The sequence below is a fragment of the Bemisia tabaci genome, chromosome 10 (genome assembly GCF_918797505.1).
Source record: "Bemisia tabaci chromosome 10, PGI_BMITA_v3".
NCBI classification, from domain to species: Eukaryota; Metazoa; Arthropoda; class Insecta; order Hemiptera; family Aleyrodidae; genus Bemisia; species Bemisia tabaci.
The window spans coordinates 31,471,265-31,490,754 of record NC_092802.1 but is presented as its reverse complement, the minus strand read 5'-3'; the positions used below and the strand labels follow the sequence as shown (position 1 = coordinate 31,490,754).

The 19,490-nt window shown below is 38.4% G+C and overlaps 1 protein-coding gene across 1 annotated transcript; it reads right to left on the bottom strand.

Moving 5' to 3' along the window:
- Positions 1-1,798: 1,798 nt before the first annotated feature.
- On the bottom strand, positions 1,799-17,837 carry LOC109033991 (maltase 2-like). The gene is made up of 12 exons (XM_072305285.1): positions 17,729-17,837; positions 16,536-16,756; positions 14,230-14,409; positions 11,438-11,595; positions 9,938-10,066; positions 8,662-8,920; positions 7,184-7,190; positions 6,555-6,753; positions 4,646-4,880; positions 3,682-3,877; positions 2,844-2,984; positions 1,799-2,529 (listed from the first exon to the last, which is right to left on the bottom strand). Exons 2-12 carry the CDS (start codon positions 16,699-16,701, stop codon positions 2,436-2,438), a joined length of 1,764 nt encoding a protein of 587 aa, XP_072161386.1. The 5' UTR covers positions 16,702-16,756; positions 17,729-17,837; the 3' UTR covers positions 1,799-2,435.
- Between the last annotated feature and the right edge of the window lie 1,653 nt (positions 17,838-19,490).

Sequence of the window (19,490 nt, the reverse complement as noted above, 5' to 3'; positions counted from 1 at the left end):
GAGTCTGGACTCTAGATCCAATGTGTTTTTTTTTCAGTGTAAAGATTAATTATACCATGGAGACCCCCAAATATACCTGGAATTTTTCTGTAAATTGGCAACGGTGGAAAATTTCTGTGTTCTACCGCTAGGAGGTGCAACTAGGAGCTATGAAGAGTTGTTGGGCCAAATTGCAACGTCGTAGCACATTTTTTTTCGTTTTGGCGAGACTCTGCTCTAGGAATGTTGTTTTTAAGGATGGATCAATGTCCCTGGCAACACTCGGCACTCAAATGAATCAGTGAGTTCAAAAACGCACCAACTCAGAAAAAAAAATGTTCAGGAAACACCTAAAACTGCGCAGCGGGCGAAGAAGTTAGTTTAAGAAAAACCTTTTTGGTGCCAAAGGACAAGTACTTAGAGACTTTATAAAGCACCAAGTTGAAATCGATACACCATGGTTGACGACAGAAAATTAAGCGTTTAAAAATTTCCGAGTTGGTGTGCTTTCGTTTTCACCGACTTTCAGAAACTGATTTTTCATTGTCTGTCCAGAAAAATGTATATTTTTTAACCTGAATAAAGCTTGAATATTTATAAAACCTGTTGATACAAGGTATACTGGACCGTAAAAAGAAAACCGCAAAATCGGATGGTCACCCATTTCCCTTGAATTGGCCAAAAATTGGAATTTCCAATGAAATACTTCGATTTTTCCCTATTCCCGTCGCTGTTTCGAGCACTTCCAATTGCAATTTTGAAATTTCCTTTTGTGTGCAGATGCTTCTATCCATAAGTGTTACAAAACCGTAAAAAAGTGAAAATTGAAAAAAAAATCCGAGTTGGTGTGTTTTCGAACTCACTGATTCAAATGTGTCTGTCTTACTCGGTAAAATCACGGCTTTTTCTGTCATTCTCTTGAATTGCCGTTTATGAACGTTCTATGACTATTCTCCCAAAATGTGGGCAAAACTTTATTGGCAGCACAAAAAAAATCATTTAGAGTTCACACCTCGTGCCATCGCGCCTTCAATTTTGAAGATGCAACACGGACAACCGTCAAGCACGAATAGTTGTATCTCTGCACCGTCATCAACCCGCGTCCTTTCTCTAGCTCAGTTTCCATGTTGCGTGCATCGGTCGCATGCAAAAGACCTATACATGTCTGGTGAGTTATATCTACATAAAAAGGAGAAAGAAATTAAAATTTAATGCTTATAGCAAATAATCATTGCCGGTGCAATCTGGGAAAAAAATAACAGCTTTTATAATGTATTTTCCAAATGAATGTATAGACATCTTTGTTGCCTTGCAAAAAAAACTCTACAAGTGTTCTTTGATAGTTCATGTGACGTGATCGAGCTCATTTCTCCCTCGTGATATATTTTGTAACGCAGCAGCCCCCCCCCCTCCTTGTCCTCCCAAAATGTGACGTAAAACTACGAAGAATACTGTATTCATATAGGCGGAATTCCAAGGTTTTCTTTCTTTACTCAGCGTTCAAGTCTCCAAGCCATTTGCCTAAACTGACTAGAGGCAGTGATTTATGTCATGTACTGACCAATCAGACATTTCAGATTAAAATAGATACCTCCATGGCCAAGAAGATAGTCATAGACATACCCCTCATATGAGGAACTTAGCTATAGACACAGCCATAGACATAGCAAGAGACATAGCCGCACAGTATGGACATGAAGCCACACAGACAACCTTACAGAATCGACGTAGAACAGAATAGACACAGAATAAGCATAACCGAATGTATTAGACAGTTACAAACATAACCTCTAATGATAAACATATAGCCATAGAAATGATCTTATACATCTTAATGGTGAACTTACGAGACCCCCTATATAGGTTCGCAGCATTGCAGGATTTCAAGAATTTTTAAAAGGACGTTTGATTATTGTCACTACGCGTCTTAATTTATATGATTTTATTATATGATTTATTTGTGAGGGTCACAAATCAAAACTCAATTCACGTCCTTTTAAACACGAAAAATTTCGATTACAAGAATTAACATTCTATTTAATTTCTATTTGGCGGGAAAAATTTGTTGCAGCCTTGCGTCTGTACAAGAGCTGCATAAACAGAAAATTAATATCACTTTAAAATTTGACATTGAAACCCTCTTAAAATTAGCCCGCATAAAATCACGTAAATCTACAACAGTTCAGAGATTTGTGGTAAGGGGAACTTTTATTTGACGAAAAGTGGCTGAAAACGTCTAAAAATCTATTTTGGACGTGGTGGTTCTCCCTCCAGTATAAGCCCGTTGGTTGCTTCTTTCCCGAGTTACTTCGTGACACGTGCACACCCCTAATAGAGACCAAGTATTTATGGTTCTCTACCATCATGACCCAACTTCGGCTCAATTGATGCTTATACCAAAGTCATTTCCGGCACAACTGATTGTGTGAGGACCAGGAAATTGATTGAGGAAGTGATTATTGTGCCACGCTTGTGCTCAACACCAAGCCTGATTGTGGCCTCATTGTAACACACCTCGTATTGTCCGACTTGGAGATTATCACTTCATCCCTGTAACACGCCAGAAAATTTGGCTGGTATCAAATAACCGAACAAAGAATATAGCAAAATAAAGTAAATTTTAGTAAATAGTAGTACTAAAATATAATTATAAAGTACTAATTATATACAGTACTAATAGTAGTACCAGTTACCTCAAGTCCATTATTTCTGAAAGTAAACCCATTATTTTTTTTCAAAGATAAACCAATTAACACAGTTTTTTGTCGTTGAAATATTACTATTTTTATATTAAGTATACAAAAAACGCTCTAAATAACTTGAAAAATCAATGGCCTGATTGCTATTTAAGAGGAAGTTCTTACCCAATGTTAAAACCGGAGTTAACACTACCAGTGTAAACGAACATCTTATCAGGTAATGTTGAGATCGTTTCTTTCGGGCAAACATGTTCAACACTCGATCCAATGTTCATCAATACTACAATAATTTGACTCTCGAATGACCTGAAATATTAAAATGATGCGGTTGTTATTGATACAGGTGACCAGGGTAACAAGCAAGGCAAGGGTTAATGAGAAAGATACCGGTATCCTATTGCTGTATCCGGCTGTCCGTTCTAAAATTGAATCATTTGGGCGAACCGAAAAACATACCAAGATCAAATATCTTTTGTTTAGTTCAATTTTCTGCCAAGGCTTGGCGGGAATTTCAAATTTTGCATATTGCCATTGCCCCTCAGCTTGCCTATTTCCACGGCCTATTCTTGATGTACAAAATCTGAGATATATTCCGAAAATCTAAATAAAACGGACTCCTCTAAAGACTATCTCCCTCTCCCATCAAAAGCTAAACAAATCATGGAAATCGGTCAAGTAAAACGCGGGAACGAACTATGACAAAAAATGAAAATTTATATTTTCTAAATGGAAGGCTTTCACAAAACTTTAAAACGTAACATGCAAAAACCTGGGTCATACTTCCAAAATCTAAATAAATCGGGCTCATACACTCAGGGACTATCACCTGTCGCCAGCCGTAGAAATCATTAAGATCGGTCCAGTAGAACGTTGTAACGAACTGTTACCGAAAATGAAAATACAGGGGGTCAAAGAACCGATAGTAATGAGTAGTAGTTGACGAGGCATGTCAACGAATAAGGTATTTATGAAGATGAGCTTTGTCGGCTCCTCAGATTCATACCTGGTAATCATGTAAACCCAAGTTTTAGGCGCATAAGTCTCAAAGTCGCCGTGTGTAATAACAGGTGATTTTCTCAATGCCACTAGCCGTTTGAAAATGTTGAGGTGGCTTTTGGGATCTTGTTCCTGAGTTCTCACATTTTTCAGCCAGTAGTTTGGATGGACAGGTAGCCATGTATCTCTACCTGACGTGAAACCTGGATAGTAGATCGAAACATAATTTATTTTCATTAGTAAAAAAAGGAAACTATGTACGAGTGTAAGGGTAAAATCTTATGTGGCTTTCCCGCCTACTTTTTCTTACATTCACGGGACGTCATCTTACAACAAAATCGGAACGAGTTCATTTCAAATTTTAGGTCCATCGGAAAGATATTGAGTTTTCTATTATTACCAATAACTTCCTTGGAAATCATTACGAAGCTTTTGGAAGCCTTTTTTTTGGGAATTAAGCTAAGGTAATTCATTAATTTTTACAAGTACCCATTTAAAGTATACTATATTACCTTATACCATGCACTTGAACCATATATAACCATACTTTACTTATAACTTAGTACACATAATTCATTTATGATATCATAAGACTCTCATTCCATCGGACTAATTTTCACAAAACTTCAATATTACAAATAATTTACACTAATCGCAAAATAGCTTGATTGGTCATTGCAGTTGTTACAAGAAATCATAATGAATGGAAAATGCTTAATAGTAGCGCCAGCTTAAGATCCCTACTCACTTACATTACGACTCTATGTACCTACTCTGTGGTAGATTATTATTTTTTCGTGAGCGGGAAGTTTGAATTTATGCATCGGAAAACGTGAATTCTTGGTTAGGAGTTACTTCCAGTAGTTTCCGATGCACATACTGTTTTCTACGTGAAATTTAAATAAGAAAATATACTATATATGCACTGATGTTTAAAATTGCACTCTGCATGTCTAGTGATTCATGTTCACCTGCATTTTCTGTGTCGTCCCATTGCATAGGAGTTCTTGAGTCGTCATTAAAATTTATTTGTCCATGGCCGTCAAGTGGATGTTGGTCGCGACCCATCTTTGAATTCTCCATGCCAATCTCTGTACCATAATAAATGCTCACCGCTCCTGGCAGTAGGAGAACCAGCATCAGCCACGAGTCACCGCTTTCCGGGAAAAACCGAGAAGTTACTCTCACCCTGTCGTGGTTATCTAGCTGTATTGAACTATAAAAAGGTAGTAAAGGGCAACACACACCGGAAAAGAAGTGAAGTTGATTCAACATTCTGGTTGTGAAAAAAGTGAGCGAGAACTTCAAAAATGCTGGATTACCCGCCACAGCAGTTGGTTTAACATCCTGGCATTGCTAAAGTAACTGTTGTAGCGGGTAATTCAGTATTTTTGAAGTTCTCGCACACTTTTTTCACATCCGGAATGTTGAATCAACTTCACTTTTTTCGGTACAAAAGAAGTGTAAGAATTTTTCTGTATTGTTATCAACTAATCCCATCAAAATCAGTTGGTTACGAGGTGTAATATTCGAGAAATTTTATGTGAAGGCTCACGATCCAACAAAACTAATTTTACTGTTAATATTGAAATGATTTAGGTAATTTTTTTTGTCTCTAAATTACGATTTTTTGTATCTTCTTTTCCAGCCTATCATAGAAAACTGGAAAAACGCATCTCGCGTGCTGTTATGATAAAGATGAGAAAGATGAAAGAGTATACCCAAAAGCCATTAAACCTTATTCAACAATATGCGTGTTTCGGTATACTTTTTCATCTTTTTCATCTTTATCATAGAAAGTATACATAGTTTTTACTTCATTCAAAGAATTTGAAGGATTTCCCTCTCCGACGCTCCTGTCATACTGACCCATGAAGATTTGTCATTTCCACTCTTTCGACTTTCCTCTCTTTGATTTTCCATGATGACACCAATGGCGAGGCATGAATGATCGATTTTCGGTATTTCCTCATTTGAAGTTGTGGTAAAGAATCGATTATTGAAAGCGTTTATTGCGAGCACCCTGTTTATCGATCCTTTCAATAGGTTTAAATGGTAGATCAATCGATATATTGCAAAGCACGCCACGCCACTGGATGGCACGTGGTCTTTTAAAGTGATGTAAAGACCCCGCTCGTCAAAGAGCCAAATCAGAGGAGGTCAGGTTCCGGATTTGTCGGGACATGAGTCTATGTATGTGTAAAATTGTACTCATTTCTTTCCCTCTAAATTTCAAACATATAATGTAGATAATAGGAGATAATGGAGATGTTACATTTGTGAGAAATTTGCAATTTGACTGTTGGTTGTTAAGTAAAAGTTTGCGAGAAACACGATGGTGCTACTGGTTTTCTCTGAAATAATCTCCCAAGCTCAAAAACAGCTCTCAACTTGAGGCCAAAATGGAGGGGATATCCCACGCTATCCTGAGAGTCCACCTCTACGTCAAAACAAACTCTCCATGCAAATATAGGGAGCAGATACATTAGCAGGGTTGCCGTGTTTTACAGTTTTAGAGTCCCCAAATAAAGTGGCAGCCCTGTCAATGTATTTGCTCCCTATCTTTGCATGTAGAGTTTGTCTTGATGTATAGGTGGACTCTCAGGGTAAGGTGGGATATCCCCACCATTTTAGCCTCAACTTTGAGAGCTTTTTTTTGAGCTTGGGAGTTGATTTCAGAGAAAACCAGTGGCCTTATTGTGTTTCTCGCGAACTTTTACATAAGAGTCAACAGTCAAATCGCGAATTCCTCACACATGCAACATCTCCATTATAATCCTTCAATTTTCAATTCTTGTACTACGCCGAGGATTATCCTCGCATGGATGGAAACTGCTCTTGGACATGTAGGCATAATATACAAGCAGAAGTTTTACATACCACCCAATTGAAGGAATTCTGTGGGAAATTGTTCTTCATTGAAAGGACAAGGTTATTCAAAAGAGTTGAATTCATTCTCTGCTCCAAGTTCGCATTAGTAAGATAGAAGTAAAATGGAATGTGAGCGCCTGGTTTCGTTGCGTTCCCAAGGTGTCTCTTCAGATTCTCTGGGGTATCATAATCTTCTGTGCACAGAATCCTGCAAATTTAACAATTAGAAGCATTGAGGATGGCATTGACTGCGGAAATTAATTGCTAGAAATTATTCCCGCATATTAACGAGCGAGTATTTGGGGAACAGAATTGAAAAATCTGGCACTATCAAGTGCTGGATGGTGAAAATTTTGCAAAATAATTCTCAACGCACTGTAAAAAATATCGTAGAGAAATCCAGAGTGTATTCCTCACCGTTGCCTCGGAGCTGATGTGAGTGTGGATCGAAATCTGCTCTTTTGGCGGAGTGAACTCCGCCCTTCACTGGAGAAAGAAAAGTCTGCTACGGTCAAGCCGTCTCGGAATCTTGAGAAAAAATCAGCTTGATTCAAGAATTTTTATCTTAAAACAAGCAATTTATTGCTAAATTCAGGATTCGAGATTCTTAATTGCAGCTACCTTATAGCTTGAATCACCTGCTAGCTTGATTTAAGCAGCACAAAAATCTTGAGTCAAACCTGCTAAGTCTTGCATCAAGCCACCATGGCTGCTAATTCTAAGAAGTTGATTCTTGATTCAAGATAATGTATACTCGATTCAAGATTCCTGGTTTCAAGCATGACACGAATCTTGGAAATAGCTGAAAAGATTAGACTTAAATTAAGTTTGCAGCCAACTTCTTGAATAAAGTTTCCATTGGATTGTAACCACTCCGTCTTCATTTTCGACACGGGCATTAAGTTATACATTCCTACATTCTCAAGTCATTCCAGGAGATCTCCAAAAGCCGCGCATTTTAACAGTGCTGCAAACCGAGAACAAAACCCGCGGCAACGCACGACGACTTCAACATGATCCATGTCGAAGAATCAGTAACGTTTTATCCCCACGTTACGGAATTTAATGAAAAATGAATAAAACTTTCAGTATTCAGTGTTGGATCCGAGCATTAAACGAAGAATAATTAAGATTCCGCCGGGTAGCTAATTTCAAGCAGCACGGCCATGCTTTTTTCAAGCTATACGTTTCTTGGCGGCAAATTTAAGATTTTTTCCAGCTTGTTTCAAGCTACTTTTTTTTCCAGTGTTAAGGTGCGTTTATTGCCCCTTATTCATTTTACTCTGGTTTTTGGGAGCAAAATAGATGCGGGAGGTGAAATGCAATCCAGATTTTACCCTATGATTTTAGCATCGCATCTTCAATTGGACGTATTTCTGTCAAACGGAACTATGCGCATTATGACGTAAGCCCTGTTATACATGTATTCTTATGGGTCTCGGGGCTCATGTCTAAATGCACATAGTTCCATTTGATAGAAATACGTCCAATTGAGGGGCTTGGAGTGCGAGGCGCATAGGTGCAGTTTTTGCTATTTCGAGAAATACGTGTTGGAGGTTCAGAAATTTCGCGGATTCCTATTGCGGAAAGGAAAGTTCAAATAGACTTTTTGATGCATAAAAATTGGAATTTTATAGCGAATTTTTCACACATTGGAAAAAAAACACATTGGATCTAGAGTCCAGACTCTTGAAAACATTGACAAGAAAAAATACGCTTGATTCAATCAGATTTTTGCTTCAATCAAAAGAACATCCGCTCAAATTAAGAGTTCTTGATTTAAGCAAAAATCCGATTGAATCAAGAGTCTTTTTTCTTGTCGATGTTTTTAAGAGTCTGGACTCTAGATCCGATGTGTTTTTTTTCCAGTGCAGAATATGCGTTAAGACTTGTTCTATTTGTAATCATTAACATCTCAATTTTTTCAGAAACTTCACTTATGTGCCTTGGCCTTTAAGTCCCTTCAATCATTTTCTTGAACTAAAAAATATGGCGCTTCTTTTAAAATTCAGAGCTATGTTTTTTTGAAAAGTCCTCTTTTTCCGACAAAATCAATTTATCTGTTTTATATCTTCTTGATCTGTCGGCCAGAATTAACATGAGTGGAAAGTGCGTTAGGATGCAGTACGCAGGGAAGTTAGTTGCACTTGCCTAGTTCTCCCATCTTTTCTTGAATATTCGTCCAAGAGGGTCCTCCATGACTGAAAGAGCTCGTAATTCTCAGGTAGCTCGTGAGTATACTCGTGTTCGATCCAATTGTACGGCCCACTTCTTACAAGCTTCTCATCCTTGAGATGCGTAGCTTCGTATAAATGCCTGGCTGCGTCCACGCGGAATCCATCCACACCCAAATCCAACCAAAATTTCAGAACATTCTGGATCAAAAAGTTTAGGATGAAGCTCAGAAAGTATAACTACACGGAGAAAAAAAACTCGTGCGTGGGAGCCGAAGTTTAGGTCATATGGATCACTGAAGTTTTCGGATTGAGCATATGAACACTTTAGGTCTAGGTGTCGAGGTTTGGATCACACATCTGAAACTTCAGTTCTTACATCTAAAGTACTTCGGTTTTCACATCCGAAAAACTTCGGTTCTCACATCCGAAGAACTTCGGTTCTCACATCTGAAGTACTTCAGATGTTAGAACTGAAGTTTCAGATGTGCGATCCGAACCTCGGCAGCTAGACCTAAAGTGTTCAGATGCTCAATCTGAAAACTTCAGAGATCCATATGACCTAAACTTCGGGTCCTACGCACGAGTTTTTTTCTTCGTGTATATTGCCTTTTGCCACTACCAAAGTATAAATTTCAACATTGAATTACATCATTCTGGATCCAAATTTGCGCGATAATTTCATTTCATTATTTTTTTACATCAATTTATACAATGGGGTACGCCCTTTGACCGCTTTGCGGTCCAACCCCCGAAGCGCTTCGCGCCTTAGACGTTATGTGTTATGCGTTACGCCTGCTGTCTGACTGATTTGCTAAAGTTTTACTCATCTCATTCCATTAATTCATTTTTAAAATAACTGTGAATAAATTCAAATAATTAGGTACAACTCTATAGTGATAAAACAATAATTCTATCGAGATTGTTCTGCTAAATTATCACTCATTTTATTCCAAAATAACCTAAATTTTTTATCACCAAAAATAAAGGAAGAAAGTAGAAAGAGCACTACGGACTTTAGATTTTGCACAAATCTCATTGAAAAGTGTAGAAATCGGGCCTGGTTATATACTCTACATAAAACGAAATCAAAGACGTACCAACGTATAAATATGTAATGCACACTAATCAAGTTAGGCCGTTTTATACCACTGCCTAATAGATTATCCCTAATTCAAGCTTACTATTTTTCACTGAACAAAAACCAGAAAAACTTACCTCCAGTTCCTTCACAACTCGAGGATTTCGAAGATTCAAATCTGGTTGCTGCCGCACAAACTGATGATAATAGTATTGTCTCCTTTTTTCGCTCCATGTCCAAGCTGATGAACCATGCACAACATCAATCTGAAATTTTTCAAATAGCACCGGTAGAGTCCATACTTTTACAGCACTGATTGGGGGCATTTTTTCACCACAACTTGAGAGAGAAAAAATAAGAGAAATCAAGAGAGAGGAAGGACAATTGGGTAGAGATTGAACATGACGATATTTTCCTCTAGGACGTGGATGGATTCGTAGTCGGACGAAACGGCCTTGAGCGTCGCCTCAGAGGCCTCATTTTCTCTTCAGGAAGTTAGTGGATTTTTTCCATCTCATACTTAAAAGAAAACAACCCATTTGGTCTTGTTTAAACGGTTTTCTATTTTTTTAAAGTCTTGTAGGCGAAAAACAGTGGAGAGCTTCTTATCTTTTTTCATGACTGAAATTGTTAAAACATGGAGTTTTACGGGGTTAAAATCCTGAAAATCGTCCCGGATCCCGCTGCACCTGCACTTGAAAAAAAAAAGAATCTTTTTGCCGTCAAGATGTATTTCTTCTTAAATCAAGAAGTTTTCTGGTTAATATAAGCTACTTTCTTGCTTAACCCAAGCATTATTTTTCTTGTATCAAGAAAAAGTCAGCTTAAAGCAAGAAAAAAAAATTCTTGGCGGCAAATTCAAGAATCATCATGCTTGATCCAAGCTACTTTTTTTTCAGTGTGGGGTCTATTCCATACCCCCCCTTGAGAGGCCCCCCCCCCTCCGAACCTTATCCTGCATACACCACTGCTCATGCAGACACAATACACGTAGAGATCATTCTTATCGATCCAGTAGCTCGTCAGAAATTATTCATTCAAGGATACGTGACGTTATTGGTTGTGCTGATTTGGGGACGGCTTAAAATAAAATTAAAATTAAAACAAGCGGGAAAGTTCTAATCCTGTCGTATTAGAAGAGCGCTCAGGTGTTAGTCAATGTATTTAGTGAAGAAAGGAAGTATAAACTCCGTCGACTTGGCTGGGAAATGGAAATAAAACATCAGCTGATAGCAAAGAAAGGTTACCAAGGAAACCGTACAAGCGTTTTTTCGTTTCCCGAAAATGATAGTCACCGTTGAGCTCATCAGGCGCGTTTTTTTTAGGCTTCATTTATTTTCATCGATCAATTTCGATAAGAATTACTTTACCGCTAAGGAATTTTCTTATAAACAAACGATCGAAACTACCGGCGCATTACGTTAAAAGCATAAAATACGGTTTTCATAGCTTTATTTATTTTAAAACTGGACCCCCCTAAAAAGCCTACACATCGATGAGCTGGTGCGCCATTTAAACGAATTAGCACTAGTATACTAGTACTCTAGAGGCAAGTCGAAATCAAAAAGCGCTGCCTATCGGCTGAACGCTTAAAATATGAATCAATTTATTGCGTTTTTAAGGATGCAAGTACTTACCCAGTTATTTGGAGCCATCGAATAACTGTCGTTCACTTTCCTTCCATCGTGCCAAACGTAGAAGTCAGTGTAAGGTTCAATGCGTTGTTCGGAAAGTTTAAACCACTCGTGTTGGTCACTAGAGTGATTGGGAACGAAGTCCACAATCAGTTTCATTCCTATTTCAGGAGCAAAATATAAGCCGTGCGGAAAAAAATTAAATTGGGTTGTTTTTCAGTTTTAGTAAAGCTAGTAAGACTTGTTCCTCTTGATTCGTGAAATTCCTTAAAAACCATGAAAAATTACTGATTTTTTTTTTTTTTTTTTTTTTTTTTTTTTTTTTTTTTTTTTTTAAAGGATTCAGTGACAAAAATTGTAACCACTAATTATAACAAACAAGAAAATCTGTAAATAAAAGTAAACTAAGAGTAAAGAAACTAAAATTATTAATCTAATTAAAAATGTATAATTGGAACAGCGAAAATAACTAGCTACCAGTCATTTAATTGAAAACCCTGAGAATAAAGCGGCACAGGAAAACCGAAAACACAAGCGGGGACGCTACGTCAATATTGAGCTTCCATCGCCTTTCTGAGACGCAGGGATGCAACTATTTGAACTCTCCGGAACGCGTGAGGTATCACGCCTCAATTGAAGGAGTTTTCGAATCCTATGTATTTACATGAGGAGATTTTCCACATTGTTTTGCATTATATTGTTGATTTGAGTTTCCTTCTTTATTTAGTTAAATGACTCCTGCTTCCTAATTTTTACTTATTCTGCAAAAATTATCCGTTTGCGAAATATAATCCTGGCTTTCACGCCCTTAAACTACGGCCTTAACGGTCGAAACTGCAGTGGCTGCACAAGAAAACCGAAAACCCAAGCGGGGACGCTACTTCAATAGTAAGCTTCCATCGCCTTTCTAAGGCGCAGGGATACAACTATTTGAACTCTCCGGAACGCGTGAGGTATCACGCCTCAATTGAAGGCGTTTTGGAATCTTCTGTATTTACATAACGAGATTTTCTCGTCCCATTACATTCGGAGCAAGGAAGAAAGGGAATGACTGATCATCCGAGCTACTGCCACGGTCACGCGCGCATCCCCTTGATTTGATTTTTTATGCCCTGCATTCGTTCCAGTTAATTATGAGATCAAAATTTGCTAGGACGTGCTTTGGCTCAAACTTAAGGTTTACATACACATTTTTCATCGCAGTTCTTTAAGTTTTATTCTTGATTTGAGTAACTTCTATTTGGTGAAATTCCAACCGCTTCCTTTTTTTCAATTCTTCTGTACAAATTATCCATTCGCTAAATACTAGCGTAGCTTCGGCGAACCTAAAACTATGCGGTCAAAACTGCAGTAGCGGCAAAGGAATAACCCGAAATGGCTAGCGGGAAAGCTGCTTCAATATTAATCTTCCATCTTCTTGCTAAGGCGCAGGGATACAACTATTTGAACTCTCCGGAACGCGTGAGGTATCACGCCTCAATTGAAGGCGTTTCCGAATCCTATGTATTTACATGAGGAGATTTTCCACATTGTTTTGCATTATATTGTTGATTTGAGTTTCCTTCTTTATTTAGTTAAATGACTCCTGCTTCCTAATTTTTACTTATTCTGCAAAAATTATCCGTTTGCGAAATATAATCCTGGCTTTCACGCCCTTAAACTACGGCCTTAACGGTCGAAACTGCAGTGGCTGCACAAGAAAACCGAAAACCCAAGCGGGGACGCTACTTCAATAGTAAGCTTCCATCGCCTTTCTAAGGCGCAGGGATACAACTATTTGAACTCTCCGGAACGCGTGAGGTATCACGCCTCAATTGAAGGCGTTTTGGAATCTTCTGTATTTACAAGAACAGATTTACCAAATTATTTTGCATTATATTGTTGATTTGAGTTCCTATCATTATTTAGTAAAATTACTCCTGCTTCTGAATTTTTAATTATTCTGCAAAAATTATCCATTTGCGAAATACAATCCTGGCTTTAGCCTCGTTAAACTACGACCGTAACTGTCGAACTTCAGTAGTAGTCCAGGCGCGTGGTAGCTAAAAATGAGGCTACCTGGAATTTTGGGTACTCAGCGATTTTTTTGGCTTACTTTATGTTTTTTGGGTCGCTGAATCCGAATCTGAAGTTTCCCACCGCTTATCTGGTGAGCATTCTCCGCCATTTTGAAAAAATGGCCGGAAAAGACCTTTTTTGCGGTTTTTCTGATATAGCGGCTACGCATGAAAAAAAGTCCCTGATTTAGTTAATGTTTTGAATAGCTGACATAATTTGGAAGAAAATGGTGTGTACAAATGTTAGGTTTGCTTAAAAATTGAGGATGATACAGCATCGTGAACATCGCGCCCATTCACGTCTTCGCGGCGCACCCGTCAACGCGGGATCCGGCTCGCCGCGGTCAGCCAAGTTCCGAAGCGTTCCAAAGTTCCGATATCCGAGGTTCCTCAATTTTTAAGCAAACCTAGCAAATTCATATACCACTTTCTTCCAAATTATGTCAGCTTTTCAAAACATTAACTAAATCCGAGACGTTTTCTCATGCGTAGCCGCTATATAAAAAAAAACGCAAAAAAGGCCTTTTTAGGCCATTTTTTCAAAATGGCGGAAAATGCTCACCAGATACGCGGTAGGAAACTTCAGATTCAGATTCAGCGACCCAAAAGACATAAAGTAAGCCAAAAAAATCGCTGTGTACCCGAAATTCAAGGTAGACTTACCAGGCGCCTGGACTAGAAGGTTCTACTCTACCTTAACCCAGTGTAAAGCTGGGTTTGCCAATTGGGGTACTTTACCTTTTTCTTTTGTTGCTTTGAGTAGTCGTTTGAAATCTTCCATACTGCCATAACTTGGGTCCACAGAGATATAATCTGAGACATCGTACCCCGTGTCAACCATCGGTGATTTGTAAAATGGCTGAATCCACATGGTATCAACTCCTATAGCCTTGATGTAATCGAGTTTTTCTAGAATCCCTTTAAAAGAAAAAAAGGAACAGATATCGTTTGAAAAACGATTGCCGGCCTTACTGAACCCCCTCAATTAATTGCAATACATGAAAAGAAAGTTTTTGCTTTCATTTCGACGTTATTTTCATTAGAGGAAGTGCCACAAATTACTATCCGCATGGTAAACCTCGGCAAGGGTTGACAATTATCATAAATTTCTCGGATAACTATACTTCATGGATGATTATTATAAAGTCTGGCGAATGCCCTAAAACTTCATTTTGCACGGTTTGAAGTCCACGGCCGGATTTACCTACTTGCCACCCATTGGCCGTCTGTATTTTGTCACCTCCTTCTCATTCATTTTAAAACATCAATCAGAACCATCAAATGAACGTGCCGGAGGAGGAGGGGTGCATTAGACGCGTTTATTTGTGTTGGATACATTTTTTGCGAAAGCGCTGTCAACACTACTAGCAAAAGTTGACGGAAATATGCGCGAAAGTTAAGTTCCGTAAACCAATCTCTGTGCGGACAAGGCATTTATAAAACATGAACGAAAAAATTATGAAAGAATAAACATGAATGTGGTTTAATAATTTTAACTTCCACCGCCGCGCCTCGCTGACCGCACTGTGATTGGTGCAATGCGTGAAGTATTCCTACAGTCTTGTAGGCGCTGTGCGTTTCACGCCGACTGCTGCTGACCTCACTGTGTTTGACGCAATGCGTGAAGTATTTATGCAGTCTTGTAGGCGCTAATATGTGTTACATGCCAACCGCCGCGCAAAGGGCTTCTCCTTTTCATCTCAAGTCCTCGTCATCATTGCTCTCTGCGCCGCGCCGCTCTAGGCCAGATTGCGTGTTTGGTTTTTCTCTTTACTCGACTAATTCAAGGTGCTGTCTCTTGTATCACCGAAAAATGACAAACTTATTGTTAGAAATTACTAAAATCTCAGGAAATGAGAGATGTTGTCACCTCTTCTTGTTTGTAATTTTTTTCTAAATCCGATTTTTTTTTAATACCTACATTTAAAAAAATTGCAAAATTTGCCGCCATGGGCCGCGGCCCATGTGGCCACCCCCTAAATCCGGCCGTGGTTTGAACATTCAATCTGATTTGAGGGGCTGAGAAGGCACGGCGCATAAGTGTAGTGTTTAAGGAAATTGAGGTATTAACGATTTCAAGTAAAACTAGTCTTATTACATATTTTTACAAGGATTCGCCCCCAGGTTCCAATTTTGAAGCATTAAAAATAATTTTGAACTTTCTTTCCACCGAAAGGATTCATGTAATTCGGAACTTCAAACACGTATTTCTCCAGCAAAATTTGCACTCTTGCGCCTCATTCTTTTAGCCCATTATTTAATAACACTAAAATCTGTCTTTAGTACAGCGCCCGTAGGATCGGCACACAGAAAGCGGTAATCAGTGGCGTGGCGTGAATGATCGATTAACGATATTTCCCCACTTGAAGCTATATGGTAAAGAATCGATTATTTGGGTGTTCGTGACGAACACCCAAATAATCGATTCTTTTCCATATGTTTAAATGAAAGATCAATTGATGTATCGCAAAGCACGCCACGCCACTGGCGGTAACTACAATCGTTCATAACTCTCGAGCCGTTTAATTCTCCAGCCAATGAACCTCTTGTTGGATGGGGAAAATCAGCAACAACTTAAGAAACTGGGTTTTTTTCAGACAAAAATGTGCAATTTAGGTAAATTCTTCGTTTGAAGCAAATTTTCTCGACTCAAAAAATAAAAAATGCCTTAAAGTCAACCTAATTTTTTTTTTTTTTTTTTTTTTTTTGGGGGGGGGGGGTTAAAATCACGAATCTTAAAGTGCCTATGCAATTTTTGAGATTTTTTGTGAAAACTGAACTTCGATACTTTAATTGTTCAAAAGATATCGAGGATCAAAGTTTTTATAACTATCATCCCCCCCTTAGCCCCCAAATATTTAAAGGTCTTAAAATCTACTACTACGACAACCACTACTACCACTACTACCACTACTATCACTACTACTACTACTACTACTACCACTACTACCACTACTACTACTACTACCACCACCACTACTCCTACTACTACTACTACTACTACTACTACTACCACTAGTACTTTTTTTAAATTTTGAATTTACCGTTTAGATCACCAATCCCGTCCCCGTTTGAGTCCTTAAATGACCGAGGGTAAATTTGATAAATGAACGTCGACTGCCACCAGTCTAGACCTTCAGCAATATTATGAGCGTCACACGAAGCGGTCATAGCAGCAATGCAAAAGACAATCCCTAATCTGAGTACCATCTTTCCTGAGAAATTTCCGTCCAGTCGTTATTTCAGTTTCTCACACTCGTGGCATCTGTAAGTGCATTTCAAGAAATTAAAGAGAATCAGTATTAATCGGTATATTATGAATCTGTAATTTCATGGTTGATTGAGCACAATTTACGATACAGTATAACTGACAATGCTTGGTTCTAAGAGGGCGAACATTTTGATATTCTTAAAAAAATATATGTTTTTCTTTAGTAGCATCCTATCAAATTATCCTAATGGACCAGTAGACAAGGTACGAATTGAAGAATTCTGATAATGGACTGCATTTTGTAATTTGGAACTATGATTTCTAGTTCAGTTTAAAAACAGCGTATGTACCAGTACTATCAGTTTTCCTGTGCACATACGTGTTTTTACAGATGAACTAGAGATTATAGTTCCGAATTGCAAAATGAAATCCAAATGTTTGCTGACCAAAATTTTACGCAGAACACGATTCGCCTAACGAAAATTACTAAAATCAACTCCTAAGTTCTAAGATATTGAAATTTTTTAGTTTATTTGGTGAAAATAATTCTCAGGAAAAAATGAAATAAAGTATTTGTCAAGTGGTTAGGTTTTGACGATATATTCAATCAATGGATTGAGTCTTCCGATTTAGGAAATTGATTTTGAAATAAGACGTAGGGTTTTTTGGTTTCATGACTCATCTTATTTTCATTGCGGCTACAGCCAATAACACATTATAAGGGCCGCCGCACACTGGACCTAGTCAAAAGTAGTCGGACAAAATCTGAAAACTTTGAAAGTTTATATTTTTGTAAATACGAAACAAAAAAGTTCACGTGTGGTTTCATTAGTTTTTTGTGAAATTTCCTTCCCGAAACACCCCTTGAAATTAAATTTATGACAAAAGTAACATTACAATTTGAAATTTTTGCCAAAAATTTCATGTCCGACCTAATCTATTGGCTCATTTCACAGTGTACCGCAGGAAAGAGGATAGGATTTATGCTGTCAAAGTGAGAAATGTTATAGTGATTTTTTAACTTACAAGTTGTGGTTATGGTTCGGAGGAGAGTCCGGTGTCGAATTAAAAATTTGAAAGTGAAAATGTTGATTACGCACTGGCTGCCTTGAATTTTCGAAGTAATGAGACATCGTGTAAGACTATATAAGAATAAAAGTGGTATCAGTGATTCGGCGTTATCAAATAACGAGCCGATCGCAGGCTTTTTTTTGCCGATTATGAAGTATCCAAAAATATCTGATTAGATATATTTTGCTCAAATTAGCGCTGCTGAGAGGATGCGCTCTTATCGGTTCAGTAACTATGTTTCTCGTTTGATCACGAGGGGATTTTTTGTCTCCATGAACAGAGTTCAAGTTCAAGTTCATCGTACTGTTCTTTTACATTCCCGCTCTGCACATATCTTGAAATTGATTTTTACACTTTGTGAGGTATCCAGCTGCCGCCGCCGTACAAGACTCCCACACCTCGTGTCTCTTGAGTTCTATCTTGCTACTGCGTATGGTGTCCAGCTGTCCAAGGTTCCCGAATTTTCTACCTGCTATCGTCAATTCATCACCTTCCGGCCGAGGTATCACACGCGCCATTTTCACCGAATTTGAATGGAGAAGTTGCACGTCTGAGGAATTTGCGATTTGACTGATGTTTCTTATGTAAAAGTTTGTGAGAAACACGATGGTGCCACTGGTTTTCTCTGAAATCAACTCCCAAGCTCAAAAAAAGCTCTCAAGTTGAGGCCAAAATGGAGGGGATATCCCACCCTATCCTGAGAGTCCACCTCAACATCAAGACAAACTCTCCATGCAAAGATAGGGAGCAAATAAATTAGCAGGGTTGCCGTGTTTTCATTTTAGGAGCCCCCAAATAAAGTAGCAGCCCTGTCAATGCATTTGCTCCCTATGTTTGCATTGGGAGTTTGTCTTGATGTAGACGTGGACTCTCAGGGTAGGGTGGGATATCCCCTCCATTTTGGCCTCACTTTGAGAGCTTTTTTTAAGCTTGGGAGTTGATTTCAGAGAAAACCAGTGGCACCATCGTGTTTCTTGCGAACTTTTACATATGAAGCAACAGTCAAATCGCAAATATCTCACACATGTAACATCTCCATTATGAATAGTTTCCGAAATAACAAGATGCATTTCAGGACTTACATGTAGCAATAGTGAATGCCGAGTTTTCACATCGCGAGAAAATCGCGTTTGAAGTTTTTGAAACTTTGCACTTTACCATCCGCAGAACTGAGAGGATCAATGTTGAGTCATTCGATAAAATTGAACAAAAAACTAAACCATTCTACAACAAGAATAAGGAACAAACAATCAGTTAAAAAATCAACGATTCTGGCGAGACAGTCCCGATACGTATCATTTGAGTATCAGCTGCAGCCCATGGCCAATGTGCGGGCAGTTATCGCAAGTGCGTTCGAATCTCCACGGTGTTTTGCCGCGCCAGCCGGGGAGAACAGTGGATTCTCGGATCCGCTGGCCGCAGTTTTTACAAATAACATGGTTTTCAGTTCATATATCGCCGAAAAATTGCGCTGGAAGTCTGAAACTTTGCACAGGCATTCTTGAGGTCTCCAGAATGCGAAAAAAAATATTTTCCTAAAAATGGCGAATGTCAGCGACCGGTTTTTGTTACATATAAGTCCTATTTTGCATACGAAAATAATAATTTTTTTAATACAAATGTAGAAATATGAATAAAAATCAATTAAAGTTGATGTACTTTATTCGTATCACAAGCGCCATTTGGGAGAGAGGTATCGCAAGCGCCAAGTTCGGCA